Raw genomic sequence first — 15,005 nt, forward strand, 5'->3', positions numbered from 1 at the left:
AATAAAAAGACTTAATGTAATTGATAATTTGCTACTGTAGAAATACCACAGTAAAAATAATGAGGAAGCACCAGTAAATTCATGAATCTACATCCGACATTCCCTCCTTCATCCACATTATGAGACAGATAAGAAGAAAAATAACAAAAAGGGTGACAAAAGTGACTGCTGACTTCCCACTTAGAAATGTGCTCAGTGCTGAGAAAGAATAAAGTATACAGTGGCTCTTACTTCCTACAACATATATACAGCTACTCTTGTCCTCCTGTTCCAACATTTTTCCCACCTTTTTTTTTCTTTTCTTTTTTTTTTTTTTCTGTCTGGAAAAATAAACTCACCTAATGGGGCCCTTAGGCTATACAGAATACAGGCTAATATTCTGGTTTTAATAAAAACCTTAAATCACACAATTAGAAACATCTAAGCTTACTGAAAAGCGATGTTTTCTAGCTATAACAATGAAGAGCCTCCTGCAACTTGAGTTTAAAAGCTTTCATTTATGTAGACTGGCATAAGTGTGTCTATACTCACTTCTATAACAGTGAAATAATGCTAGAAGACCCCCCAAGCTCTGGAGTTGCCATTTTGAACCTAAAACTGTCCACTGCAGTCAAACAGCAGTATGAATTGATGGTTATTTGTACATGTAAATGAAGACTTAGATGTGCACGGAGACCTTGATTACACAGACATGGAGTCAGTGGCGTGACTACTGTGAGTAGTTTTTGAAGAAGGAATCAAATTAAGCATCCCATTAAACATCTGATGTAGGTAAATGAGCTCTCAGGTCTTAAAATTTGATCCATCTTGTTTTCCTTCATTGACGGGATCCATTTGTATTTGTAAAACTCAGTCATGCACATACCTTAGTCTTGCTTAATTCTGTCACTGTTTTTGAATGCATCCTGTACAGCACTTTTGTGCAGTTTATATCCAGCTATGAAGACTTATTGCGGTTCTGATACCAGTGATAACATAATTTGGCACCACACCCCACTCTGGAGCATGGACATACCTAGAGTGGAGCATTGCAGCCTGTCCCGGTCTGGTGAGCCCACGTGCCTTGTGGCCTTCACCATGCCTGGTGGCCTTCACCGTACCATCAGCGGCGGTGTGCTACAGGGCTGGCTGCAGGGAGCTGGGCATGGCAGGTCTGCGTGTCACCCCAGTTAGCATGGATTCCCAGCAGCTGGGAATAATTTTGGGAGTAAGGGTGGGTAACCAGGAAGTCTGGACACCCCCTGGAGGTAAAGCCTGTGCCCTCGAGAGCCTAGCAGTGCTGGGGGCTGGGCAGCCCTCCTGAAGGGGGCTAGAAGACAAATGGTGCAGTCATTTCCCTCTTACTCATGAGACCAAAGTCCCTCAACAAAACCACTGTTGTTTCTACCATATGTCTCTTTTTGGCCAGCAGGACAATCTGAATCATTTCCTGTCTCTCAGACAAAAGACGTGGCCCTTTCCTGAAGCTGCTCTGAACAGAGTTTGGAATAACACCCTCAGGCTTATGCTGAAGACCTCCACAACAGCCCAGATATATGTGGCACCAGTGGGTAGCACAGCCTTCTGGAATCTTCACGTGGCCTACACAAATCTGCATTCAAGTTATTTTCTTTGAGCCTGAAATTGATTTGTGATGTTCTCTCTGCAGACTCACAATTTACATAATTTGCCATTATTCTTGCATCACACACTACTCCACTTCGTGGGCTAAATTCTTCTCCATGGAAGCAGTGAGGCGTGGGCTTAACTTTAAGCACAAGAGGTCCTATGAGACTTCTGTGCTACTGCTCACACGCTTCACTTAAGCATATGCTGATTTACTTTGTTGTATGGTATCCTATACCTAACGTGGTTTTGCGCAGCTATTAATATTGGACACACAATATCTGCAAGAACTGGGCTTATCGTCTCTGCAGACTTGCGCTACTATACCAGCATCTCAAGACATCATTTTCATAACAAGGCGGAGATTTAATTTCTGCAGATTTGTGTAAAAAACAATTTGGAAACTTTGCAACAATGATATTGCTTCCCATAAATGTGAAATCAGTAAAAACATCATGAGGCAAACACAGCACACTTGCAATATCATTTTTTCTAGCTTAAGTACCAGCATTATTCAAAGACATTACACTGTTAAGTATCCAAATAATTCATTCATCTTAAGGATTGAAAGCATAATATTATTTTGTTAAATTAAGCTCTCTCTTTTCCAAATCCCTCTTTTCCACTTAAACTGAGGCAATAAAGGCATCTGAAAATGAGTCTGCGCATAAGGCTTTTATTTTCACTTTTTAGGTTTTGCACCATTCCAGCTGGGGCATGCCCTTGCCTCGTTGCTGAGTACCGAAATGCTTACTTTTGCAATTCCCTGGTTCTGAACACAAAACGAGCCTTGAGCTTTATCATCTCATTCCTACCTTCCATTGCTAGCAGGAGGGAGGAGGTTGGCAAGGGAAAGCGTCATTTGCCTTTAACTTACTGGCACCAATACAGTGTCTCCAGTTAAAAAGAAATGCTGATAACTGAAAGTGACTGTTTAAAATGATAGCAAAGATCAAAAGTTCTGACTACAGCAGGGTGTAGGGGGGTGGACAGCACAGTATTAAGCACACCATATTAATTGATGAACATCAGGACTTTGTGGTCATTTAACACTCCCTATAAATGTAGACTTGATAACAGTTATTGATCTCAGTTTTCCTGGAAGAGGATCCCTGGGCTCAGCAGTGAGCAGTTTTGCTTCTCTCAGTTCATAAATACAAGAATAGACCTATTGCTCAAATGCCATCCTAACTGCTGAAAATGAAGTAAAAGTGAAGCTTCAATGCAATGCCGAAGAAATACGTGTATACCTCCACAGGGTTTTTTGAGCAGGTATCCCAAGGTTTATAGAGCCTCAAATTTCCTCATGGGAAATACAGAATTATCACAGCTGACCCTTGTTTCCACACAAAAATATTTTTTTTTTAGTGAAAGCCTAGTCAAACCATAGAAGTAAGTATGTCACTGTTTTTATTTAAGCTGCTTATTGCTCTTCCTTGTATTACCACGGAACTGGAACACCTCGGACCATTCGTGAATTCACCCAAGAGCCTACAAGGTGCAAGTACAAGCTTCTTTGTTGCACAGGCAAGAAGACAGAGGAGGGAATAGGAAGTACGAGGCTACTGCATCCCCAGCACAACTCTGTCACGAGGAAATAATGATGCTAAACTGGAAACAGCTATTGTCTCTCTCCTCTTGTCACTCAAAACTTTTCCTACGTTCTTGTTCTTTCTATCTTTTTCTCCCTAAAACTATGCTATGCTATTGGCAGGTCAAATCAGAAGCTGATTTCGAAATCATTCTGTGATACTGCCAGAAGCATCTAACATCATTGATAATATAGAACATCAATTAAACAGAAAATTAATCCTCTCTCTCACTCTTTCCATCTCCCCTTCCCCAAAATCAGAAGAACAATCTCTGCATCTTCTGACCCCTCGTTCAGATTAAACCTGGATGTCGACGAAAGGACCTAGAAGGAGGTGCACATCCCCTCCTACACAGCTTTAAGGGGAAGCTACGCAAGTAGATGAACTATTGAACTCAGTGCTCTGTCTTAAAAATACATTTCGTTGGGATCGTTAATGCACATATAAGTACCCAAAAGATGTAACAGAATTCTGAAAAATGAATTAAGGACTTATTGCCATCAACTCCAACAAAATAATAAAAGTAGAGAGATTAAGAGGCAAGAATATCTTTCTGAATTGTAAAATAGGTTTATAGGTCTTCTAATAACAACTTTTACTCAAACCTTACATAAATAGGCTTATATGATACAAATATTATGTGGGCTATGTGGAAACTACAAGGTCCCTAATCATGTTTAGGGATTACTTGACAGAACAGAGACATTTCATTCCTACTGGACCTAGGGATTACAGCAAAGAAACATCTAATATTCCATTTTTTAATTTCATGCATTTTTTATTTACCTTTAATGATGCTGTATATATTCATCATCCTGAAATATTAAAACAGTATGAAAAAAGTAATAAATTGGTGGAAAATTTAGGGAATGGGAATGCAACAGCACGCAAATCATACACTATCAAGTGCTTGATACACATTTAAAATTACTGCCTAGTACAGCAAAGCCAAATTCCTGGCAGATTTCTGAAGCGCAAAGTCACAATAAGAAGATCAGCAGAACAGACTGAAATAATAGAATATTCATCCCCCTAATCCATATGCAATTCTTTAGGGCTTTTTTTTAACAATGCATATGAGGTCTGACTGTATTCAGGATTTAAATAAGTTGTCTCTCTCTCTCTCTCCCCCTCTCTCTCACACACACAGGCACACATACATACACACACACAGTATTTCTGTTAAAAAAAGAAAAAAATGTATATACAGTTATCATTTCTGCTCTAGTGCACGCACATTGACAAGGTTAGCACATCTCCTCACACCTCAGATGAAACAATAGCATTTTAAGCAACAAAAGTGTTAAAAGAAATACATTTATTCATACCATTGAAACCTCCTGCAACAGCTTTGTTGGAAGAAGGGGGCCTAGTTTGCCTGGGAAAGGGATTTTTTTTTTTTTTTTTTTTTTTTTTAACTCTTTCTTACTTCTTTCTAAATAATTACTGGTTAATTTAAAGCAATTTCACATTTAGTTATTGGCAATAAAATTTTGAAACCAGTATTAAATCTTCGAGATCGTGCATTTCTCTCTAGACAGATGTAATTTTAGATCTAGTATTGTGTAAAGGGACAGAGACCTAGAGACGAATAAATCATCAGTCAAAAGACAGATGCTGATGATAATGATACATGTAGAAAATATGTGTGAAGATGGACGATGGGGAGGTGTAGTATAAAACTTCCATTGCCATGCAGGAGCTCACCTTCAGTAGTGCAAAAGCCACAACAGAGCAACACATGCTCCTCCAAACAGCACTATGAAGAGATTCACACCAAACTAAACTGATGTGCAAAGCTTTGGATCAAGCAGGTTTTGTACAAGTTTAACTCCTTGATCAGGCTTCAGGGCATCAACACCACTGACAGGTTAGGCATAAAACAAATGCAACCAAACGTGAGGCCTTTGTAACAATAATACTGATGTGGAGTTGCTAAAGAAAGGTGCCTCTCTGTGATGTGGCAGTGGCCACATGCAGCAAGAGACTTCTTTGCCCACCATAACAGATCTTGTCACAGCTCTGCTAGGTAAAGGGGTGCCAGGCCAGGTGACAGTGCTTAGAAGCCAATCTGGTAAATGAGACCAGAGACACATCCTCCTGAAGCCTGAATAATCAAATGTAGCTGCATGCTATTTGCACTAACAGGCCTCAAGAGAAATGGTCTGGGCTGGAGACTGCTGCCCAACATTGTCCAGGACTTTGGGTTCATACGTGGTGAGGGGCACACTGATTTAACCCCCTTCAAATTATGCTCATGTGATATTAGCCAAGCCATAATATTAATTGAAATTGCTATTGAAATTGCAAGATTATTGTTTTAATTTGCTACAGATTAAATGAGCAATGTAAAAAGTATTTAATGAAAGATTTACTTTTTGGTAAGGATCTGCACCCTTTGGTAAGAGCCTGCTGTGATTTATGCAGCCATGGTGCCAGAACCTACCCATATCGTCATAAATGCCTTCTTAAAAGGGTCTGTGCTTATTGTTATATACCTGTTATATACCTGTTAGCAATATGCACCTATTACCAATAGATTTGAGAAAAAAATCATGGCCATACTGAAATCAGCAGGAACACTCCAGCAATGGCAGGGCTAGAACATATCCATCCTCCTTATGTTGCTTTATAGGCACGTAAGCAAAAGAACAAGCATTCTGAGAAAGGACTTGATCTGTATGGGTGAGTAGGGTGTTGGAGTTGTGGAAGGAAAAGAAGATGAAGCATAAAACTTCTGCTAGAAAATATAATGAGCAAACAGGCTCTGTTAATGCACATTGAACTTCGGAGAGAAAGACTGACAGACTCCCTGCAGAGCTGTGTTGGACTACATCTAAATCTGAAAGGTATAAGGAGTTGCTGCAAACATACCACATTTTAAAAGAGAGGGCAATTAAGTACAGGTACAAAGTATCACTTATTTTTTATTTTTATTTTTAAGACTATAGAAGGAGGCAGAGATTTATTAAAGAGGAATAAAGGGCAGCCTCTAAAAATTAGGGTATACTTGAAATACACAAGCATTCTTCCTCCTGCAATCCTCTGTTTACAGGATTAGTGAGTCTTTATTTCAGTGAATTTAACTTCTGCTTGTGACAGAAAGCTAGAAAAGAATAGGAAAGGCTTTGCCCAAATTTCCAAACTTTGTTCCAAGAAAGAGGTACTAAAGCTTTTCTGCAAATGTTTGTTAACACTGTAAACACTTTTTAGTGTAAGGAAACAAAATATTTCTTGTTCACACTATTCAGGGAAATGGTTCAACCGTCTTCTTTGGAAAGGTTCTAAGCAAGCAACATGAGACATATATTTGGAATATGAAAGTTTAATCCTACTCATTAAAACACGACAAACTTATAATTAACTGAGAATGGAGTCAATAATGAGAACATCTTTCATTGTAATGATGTTGGTACTATCAGCTTGTAGTATGGGAATACGCAATGGAAAGTAAAACATAATATGGGAAATAACAAGTCATTTTTTAAAAGAAAATGGCCTGAAAGTTTTTACTTCAGTCCAATCTTTAAAACATAAATTTTAAATACTCACAAGTTACATTTTCCTGTCATCAGACAAGATAATACATTACATTGTTTTCCTGTGATGAGGAATAATTCAAGGTCTTACATTGCCTGATTAATCTCACAACCAATATTTAGAAAAGGTTTCTCTTTGAGCTAATCAAACTTGACAAAAGCAATCTTCCAACTATGCCACATTCACTGATTTGTAAGATACCTCAAACTTGTGTTTTATTAAATGCAGCTTAAATTAGCAACAGCTCTAAATCCACTTGCTTATAACACCCTCTGAATCTCATAGACAATGTACATAAAAAGAAAACACATGCAGATCAAAATTATTAGGGCAAACTATTTTCTTCTTAATCAAAGGTGCCTTTTTAGTTAGATGTCAACCATCCACATCTCTATGATCATGTTATGTTGCACTTTTGGGGGGTTAGGTTCTGACAACATCCAGTTTGCTTCTGGAACTGAACTGCCTTGACCTTACAGAATAACTTCTGTCCAGGGGTTCTTCCAAATAAGGCTTATTTTTATACATCTGAATATGTAAAAAAATATTTTTTATACATATGAAAGAGGATTTGGCTTGCTGATTTTTAATAACTTTCAATATAGAATTTTATGATGTTCCTAGGCTTTCGGTATCACAAAATTATCATTAGGCCAAGGGATATTTCTACAGAAGAGCACCGTCATCATGGGACAGCTGCTACCATGAGGACTACTAGCTGGGATGCACTACAACATGAACACAAAACACTATGGGAAGCATGGAAACACCTTCACAATCTTTTTTTAACATTGGTAGTTCCCTCTTTTTCTCTGAAAGGCCATACACATGTGAACAGGATTTTCCCATGGTTTGGGAACCTGCTCAAATTTAGTTGCACTACTCTCAGAACTGAAAGAGACTCTTGAATTAGCACAGCTGAGCAGGAAGACAGAAAATATGAGAGAAGTATAGTATTAACTTGCTACTTAAAATACTCTAAAAGGAATTCAGGCTTTCAGCTTCTTATGTCACATTTAAGTTCTGGATAAATCTCTTTCTGAGCTATTGACTTCCCTCTATTTCTTCATGGTTGCGTGCGACAGAAAAATGTATTTAACACAGACAATGTGTGTTCAAATGATCTAATATAATACTTCATTAACAAAGACTCACATGTATCAGAAGTTGCTAGTGCAATTCTTTTTCAGACTTGAGGAAGGATAACCAAATATTGGGTAACACACTGGGAAGACTATCAGAGAGTTTCTCTATTTGTTTATATAAATGGGCCAATGCTTCAAAGCACTTCAGAGCACTTAACTAAAGCAAACAAGCACTTGAACTTTAAATATCTAGCAAGAGGAGCTATTGACAAGTATGACTTTACTTAGTAAATACTAATATCTCTGCGAACTTTAATTCATCCAGTCTCTTCACAAAGAGAAGCAGCAGACTATCTCAACTTCAGCTCCAGTGCAAGGCACACAGTGAGAAGGGTGAGCAACTGCATATGCCCCTTTTATTTTATTTCTTTTTGTTAAACACAAACTGCCTTTTTTTTTTTTCTTCCCCTATATGGGGACCCTATGCCCACAGTAGTCTTTAGAAAGCTGTTTCTGATGTTAAATCAGAACATTATTCTCTCTCATTTGGCCTTTAAAGTGGGATTTCTCCATCTTAAGAACATTCTTTTCAACTCCTTGCTATCCACAGGCAACTAAGCATCGATCAGGGAACATCACAGTTACCAAACACTGCTCTATTAACTCCCAACAGGTGTTAGAAATGCAGTAGAAATAGCTTCCTACACTCAGTAAAAACATTGAGCAAAAGCATTGCTTTGCTAAGCAGTCACGTAATGGGGTTAGTTTCATGTGCACCTTTTTGGTCTTCATCTTGTAAAACACTCCCTAGCTACTGCAATGTATACAATTACAGTGGTCACTTCTTCATCAAGAAGAGTGTGATTGGATGCACATATACATTTCCGCTGAGAAATCAGCATCCAAAGAAATAATCTAAATTATTATTCTGTTGGACAGTATTTTTTTTTTCCCTTTGCAACATTATGACTTCATGTAGGTCAAGTACCATGCAGCTTCATAACTGGACTTTCTGCCAAATCACGTTTGCAGCTATACTCTGAGAAATGGTGAGGATTTACACATTCAGTGGCAATTTTCAGAAGGAGAATACCACCAATATATACCATGTCAGCTCAAGTACTAAGTGAGCACTGAGAACCATGAAGGCTGCACTTAAGCTTGTCCATCTAGCAGCACATACATCCCACTAGCAGAACTCCTGCCAATGTACGACTCATCCTGCAGGACTCTTTGCTTTTTATTTCTCACAATTTGTTTTGCATACAGTCTGTGTAGCATAGCAGAAGAAAAGTGATGGAATAAACCTTTACTTTTCCTTTGTTGCTATATCTAAAGAGAAAGAAAATAAAACATTTTTAAACTGTATTCTGGAGTTTGAGAGCCACACTGGGATTTCATTTTGCTAATTTTAGGTTACACATTTTCCTCAACACAAAGCATGTTTTGAAAAAGTTTACAGAATGATTTGTAAAAGTGTGTGCTGGGAGGAGTGAGGGTTGCTTGTGTGTGCACATTTGTACAAATGCGTGTAAATTTGGTGGTATTGGCTGTTAAAGATTTGCATGGGCCAGTCCAGTAATGAAGACTCTTCAAAACCTTATCTTACCAGAAAAAAACAAACAAACAATACAGAAGAGATGCAGTTAAGCATATGAACTACTCAGAGATTAGGCTTCAGTCTAGGTACAGTTCCTGAAGGAAACACCTTTGAAACTTCTTTGAAATACCCTTTAAGTTATAATTGGGTTTTAATACATAAAACAGCCAAGCAATTTAAATGTTTGGAAAAGAAAACAGGCTGTCCTAGAGTTTACGAAGTGATAAGCCTGTTTCTTATCATTAACTATGAGTCCTGATTTCAAACATGACCATCTACTAGCAAATGCTCTCCATAGCTGACACTGTAAGATCACGCAGTGTTTATCAAATGAATATTCCAGGGCCCAAATCTGATATTATCCCCCTGCTCTCCCCTCCCCTCAAACCAGCTTGGTTTCTGCAGAAGTATTTTTGCTTTCTACTCTTAAACAAGAAGTGAAAGCAGAATTAAGGTTATTCTTGGGGTGCTCTTCTCATGATACATTTCAGTCTACTTCACAAAGAAAGTCAGATTTGGATATACAGAATGCATATCATGATGTTCCCACAACAAACTGAAAATAAACAGAAAAATAGAAGTGTTCAAGGATAATGTGGTGCTCTCTTATTTAAAGAATAATTATTAGTAGTGAAAGACCAATGAAATAGAGCCAGGACAGCATAAAGTGTGTTTCTGGGTATCAATATCCCAAATAATATACCATTTCAAAGTAGTGATAAAAACAAGACTATGTCAAAAGAATACGGAATTCAGTTTTCAACATGCTGTAAGTAATGTGATCTAATTTAGAAAGCCCTCCAAATTCCCATGGTTTTGGTAAAAATGAATTAAAGGGTGAAATTAAAGAACAAAAGAAAAATTTAGACAAAATGAACTGAGAAAGAAGAGACAAAAGCAGTGAAAAGAAACAGATACAGGGAAAGTACTGGTCTACTTTATTCTAATAATAGAGTCATCAGAGTATCTGCATGCACTAACACCTAATTTGAGCATCCTGAATTCTGATCCTGATTTCCAGAGATGGCAACTACATATTAAAAAAAAAAAAAAACCACCTTAAATTGCTCATTACTAGAAATAGATTGATTTGCATGAGAAAGGTACAGAGTTAGATTCCCATTTCATTTACGAACATTAAGATCATAGACTGAAATCTCTAAATAAGCCCTAACCCCCAGGTTAACACTTCCTGCTTGGTGGCAGCAACATCATTGCCCCCAGGAACTGGGCTGCATGGAGCAGGCCCAGCAAAAACTGATCAAGGGCTTTGGAGATGAGCATGGGACCCTGCAACTCTGTTCTGTGTTCAAAGACAAGCCGACAGGGAAACATTGGAATGGGAAAAGTCATCACCAGTGAGAGGCTGGAACGTATTTGGGTCGGTCTGAGCACCTGACAACACAAGTCAGTCTTGCAAGCAGCTCAGCAGTCAGCAAGTAAGGACCGTGCAGTGAAAGCACAAGGATCAGTTCACATGGAGCAACATCCAAAGCTGCAGGCATGCTCTACTTTTCTATTTCTTGTTGGCTTTCTCCCTTTCAGCAAAATTTGCTGGCAGGGGTGGTCAGCTGCTTTGCTTCTTCTTATGTATGCGAATTTAGAGTGACCAAAGAAAAGTGAGTTTATCCTAGAAACCAGGTAGGAGTAGTCCAGCATGGTGTACACTGGGGACAAGACATGCTGACTGCAGAATAACAGCCGTCATTTTCAACTCTGTTATGTTTTGCAAGGTTAGGAGGTGTTTTTTTTTGTTGTTGGTTTTTTTTTTTGGGGTGGGGGGGGGCAGAAGGGGGAGAATCGGGGGAATGGACGCTAAATTTAATATAAGCAAATCACTAAGATATTAGAAAAGCAGAAGCTAATTTACCTGCTTCTTTAGAGAATAGCTCGAGGATCTAAGTTATTGTTTTCCCATACTTCCAGCTCAACTCTAAATATTACATTGTCAGAATCATCATCCCCTGAACGCTACATGTGAAAATTCCTAATTAAGCATTTTTGTGCTTTAACACTTTCTCTAGGCACAGTTGCCCAAATAGTTAAGAACCACCTCAATGATCGTCAGACCCATGCTGAAATTTGGCATCTCCCTTTGTTTTGCAGTGGAGAGTGTGTTTTACCCCAGATAGTGGCTTGTGAGCTTCGAGGACAGTCAGCCACTAAGATCTTTCTCATCTGCAAGTACCTAGCACGTTTCCTTGTTTTAAATTACTGCACAGTTACAGCAGCCAAAATGCATTTATTTAACATCAACAACTAAAACCCCGCATCCGACCACCCTGGACTCTTGTAAAGTTCACGAGCAGGACCCACATTTGACACGTCAGCTTGCAGCAGCAGCTCACACTTCATCCCTCTGAAGCGATACGCTTCGAGAGGCAAACCACAGGCTCCTGGCTGCGCTCTCCCACCACCCCAGAGGCTCCTGCCAGCACGTTTCACCAGACAAGTGCACAGGAGAGGGCACGAATCCCCTTCATCAACTCACCATCCTTTTCTAGTCACATTCACTACGCATTGCATTAGAAAATCGTAACGGTGTTAAAATATTTTGGCAGGATTTGTTATGGCCAGATCACTCACTTCCTTTGGGACACACAAAGCCTCCTCTGGCAATGAAACAGCCAAAATGTCAGCAAATCCTATAGAACAAAAAAGGGTCCGTCAATGTAAAGCCTAAATGAATCTCTATTAAAAACAGAAATCAAACAAACAAAAATATGCATAACAAAAAACATGAGCATAAAAAGAAACAGCAGAGAAATATTCACTTTTGATTAACATTTTCTTTTTCCACCCTCCAGAAACTTTTTTAGCAGCATTACAATGTATTCATCACAAGGTGCTATTAGAGCACAAGCTCACTCCGAGTGTTACCAATTCGCGGACAGATTAGAGGGCACATTAATAACATAGTTAATATGAAGTGTTTAGAGCCTTTACGTCTGTGACAAATACGACTCAGCCAAATTTCCTGACCATTGAGGCCACGGAGGAACAATTTGGTAGATTTCATCAACAGCTCTAATTATGTTCCTGTCAAGTCGAGAACAAAGTAATCCATAACTGGGGGGCTGCTCAGAGACAGTGGCACACAAGAGTAATTTATGCCCAAGACACAGGGCCCTTGCTGTAGTTAGTGAGCACAGCGCCTGACTAACAAGTGGGTTCAAAAAGGAATTTATTAGGAAAAACACAGCCCACCGGCTGCGAGTAGCTTGTCAGGTGCAGGCTTATGAGGTGTTACAAGGCAAAGTCTACAGGCAAGCCTCGTCTATGAGACTTCCCACACCCATACTCGTCCCTGCCTCTTTGGGTTTAAAAAGCGGGTTTTCAAGCCCAAAGCATTGCTTAGCAGGGGAGTGGGACCCGAGGACTGGTGAGCACATGGCCATGACCCCGTGCTTCAGAAAATCTGTTCAGTCGTCGGGACACGGGTAGCACCGTGAAGCAGAGCGGATGCCCTTTCGCGATCCTATAAATAATGCGCTAATGAAACACCCAAAGGGATTATTAGTAGCAGTAGCCTAAAATGCCACCATACACAATACGTTTCCTACCACAGCCCAACTATAAAACAGACTGGGGAGGGGTGCAAGTAGGAGAGAAGCCGTCAGTTAATTTTGAGTCATTTTCCACCGTGATCTATATTGGGATGCAACCTCTGTGCTTTCAAGCAGGATAATTTCATATGTGACACTCTTGATGCATTTCACAAAAAGTCTCTTTCACTTGGGACAGGCTACTTTTATAAGTAGTAAGATGTTAGAGAAAACAGTGTTATGCATTGCAAATGTAATTAAGAACAGTATCTATAAACCTTTGGAAAAAATAGCAATAGGAAAAGTTATACTTAAAACATTCTCATGTGACAAAAAACAAATACAGGATGGATTTTAAAGCAACTTTCTGAAGTTAGCTGTGAGCATACACTCTTGTCAGCAGTCTCAGGTTTTTATTTAACAAGACAAAAAACACAGAACTTAAAGAAAAAAAAAAAAAAAAAAAGTAATTTTACATCCCTTTCTTTGATACTGAAGAACCAAGCTTATAAAACCAGTACCAGCAACCAGAAGGGACTGAAGCCCAGGTGAGGAGAGCACTCAAACAAGGCCCACTTTGAAGACTGACCTGCATGGGGGCCTGCAAAGGTTGCTTTCTTTTTCCTAAGTTCCCCACTGGTAAAGTAGGCACCAGCATTTGTAGGGAAGGACACTTGTCCCCACATGCCATATCTTACCAATGTATTTTTGAATTGGCTTCACTAAACTACCTCATAAACAGTGGCACAGAGTGAACGCAGGATGCGGCTGGGGAGCACTACACAAAACCCCTCAAACTCTTCTTTCATGCTTTGCAAAGGAGTCTTATTCAAATTTGATTGAATACATCTGAACTGGTAACTTCTCTGCTCTTAGGTTTAGGGACCTAAATGTCTGCACCTCCTGAGCTGGATGGTATTAGTCTCTTAGGGAGGAAGCACTTCACAGAATTACGATTACTCACACCTTACAACACTTTGCATCCAAGGATAAACAAATAAACAACACTTCACAAACATCGATGGCTTCAACTTCACAGCGAGGTAAAGCAAAAAGGGAAGGACACGATGTTATTCTGCAGATGCAAGAAGAGAAAACTCTAGTAAATCACCCAGAGGGTAACCCAGGAGCCGAGCAATGCTGGACTTCATAATTCCCCGGCTCGTGATTCAGTCACAAGACACGCTTCCTCTCCTGGTGAAATGTCATGCTGCCTCATGCCTCTGCTACAGAACACATTTTAACCAAGTGTAGCAAAAGCATGATGATCCCATTAAGTATCTAACATCTAATACCTTGTGAAAACTAATTTAGTGCTTTATCAAATCTCTAGTTTGTATGTAGAGCGTAAACTGGCTACATTTGCTAATAGGGCAGATTGACCCATCCCATATATTATCAAAACACATCAAAGTCTGCTGGAGGACATAGCCTTAGCTACTTATTATCCTCTGCATTAACTGTCTCACCAGCTACTCCACCAATACATTTCCTTGCAACACATCTGTCACGATTTTGCTGAGAAATCAGCAATTCTGAGCAGTGCAGTGGTCAGAGACAGATAACAGGACTAAACCCATTGTGGCCACTCGAGTTCCCAAACTCCCGTTAACTGGCACAAACAGAAACCTGCCGCGCCAGCACTCCACTGCCGGGCCCCTGAGATTTGCCCTCTTACTTAGATTTGTATTTTTAGAGCTTTCGTCATTCACATGATTTCTTCAAGATTTATTACATACAAGAGAGAAATAAAGCTACATGCCAGCAGCTTCAAATTTACAGGATGATTTTTTTTTTTTTTTTTTAAGCAGAAAAAGGGCATCTTACACAAGAGAACATGTGGCTTAGTAATCAGGAAAGAAAGTGCCAGAATATTACTAATAATAATGTTAGCAATATTAGATCAAATGAGAACATCTTTGTTGGCTTGGATGCTGCGCAGTCGTATTCCTGCCTGTAATATATTTAGGGTATTATTTGTGACACTGTGTAATGCATTGTAAATTTTGAAGCCACACTTCTTAATGGCTGGGAACTA

General features: G+C 39.3%; 1 protein-coding gene across 22 annotated transcripts in view; it reads right to left on the reverse strand.

Moving 5' to 3' along the window:
• ESRRG (estrogen related receptor gamma) overlaps positions 1-15,005 on the reverse strand; it is a 405,024-nt gene that overhangs the window by 221,528 nt on the left and 168,491 nt on the right. For 7 of the 22 annotated variants that reach the window (XM_068675996.1, XM_068675994.1, XM_068675990.1 and 4 more), the window contains one exon: positions 11,914-12,067. The exons of 10 other annotated variants lie outside the window; for them this stretch is intronic. In XM_068675996.1, the coding sequence (XP_068532097.1) occupies positions 11,914-11,948 (35 nt within the window). In that variant the 5' untranslated portion in view covers positions 11,949-12,067. The remainder of the gene's footprint in view (positions 1-11,913; positions 12,068-15,005) is intronic. 5 more of the 22 variants (XM_068676012.1, XM_068676000.1, XM_068676001.1 and 2 more) reach the window with 1 other exon arrangement.

The sequence above is a fragment of the Anas acuta genome, chromosome 3 (genome assembly GCF_963932015.1).
Source record: "Anas acuta chromosome 3, bAnaAcu1.1, whole genome shotgun sequence".
Classification (NCBI taxonomy): Eukaryota; Metazoa; Chordata; class Aves; order Anseriformes; family Anatidae; genus Anas; species Anas acuta.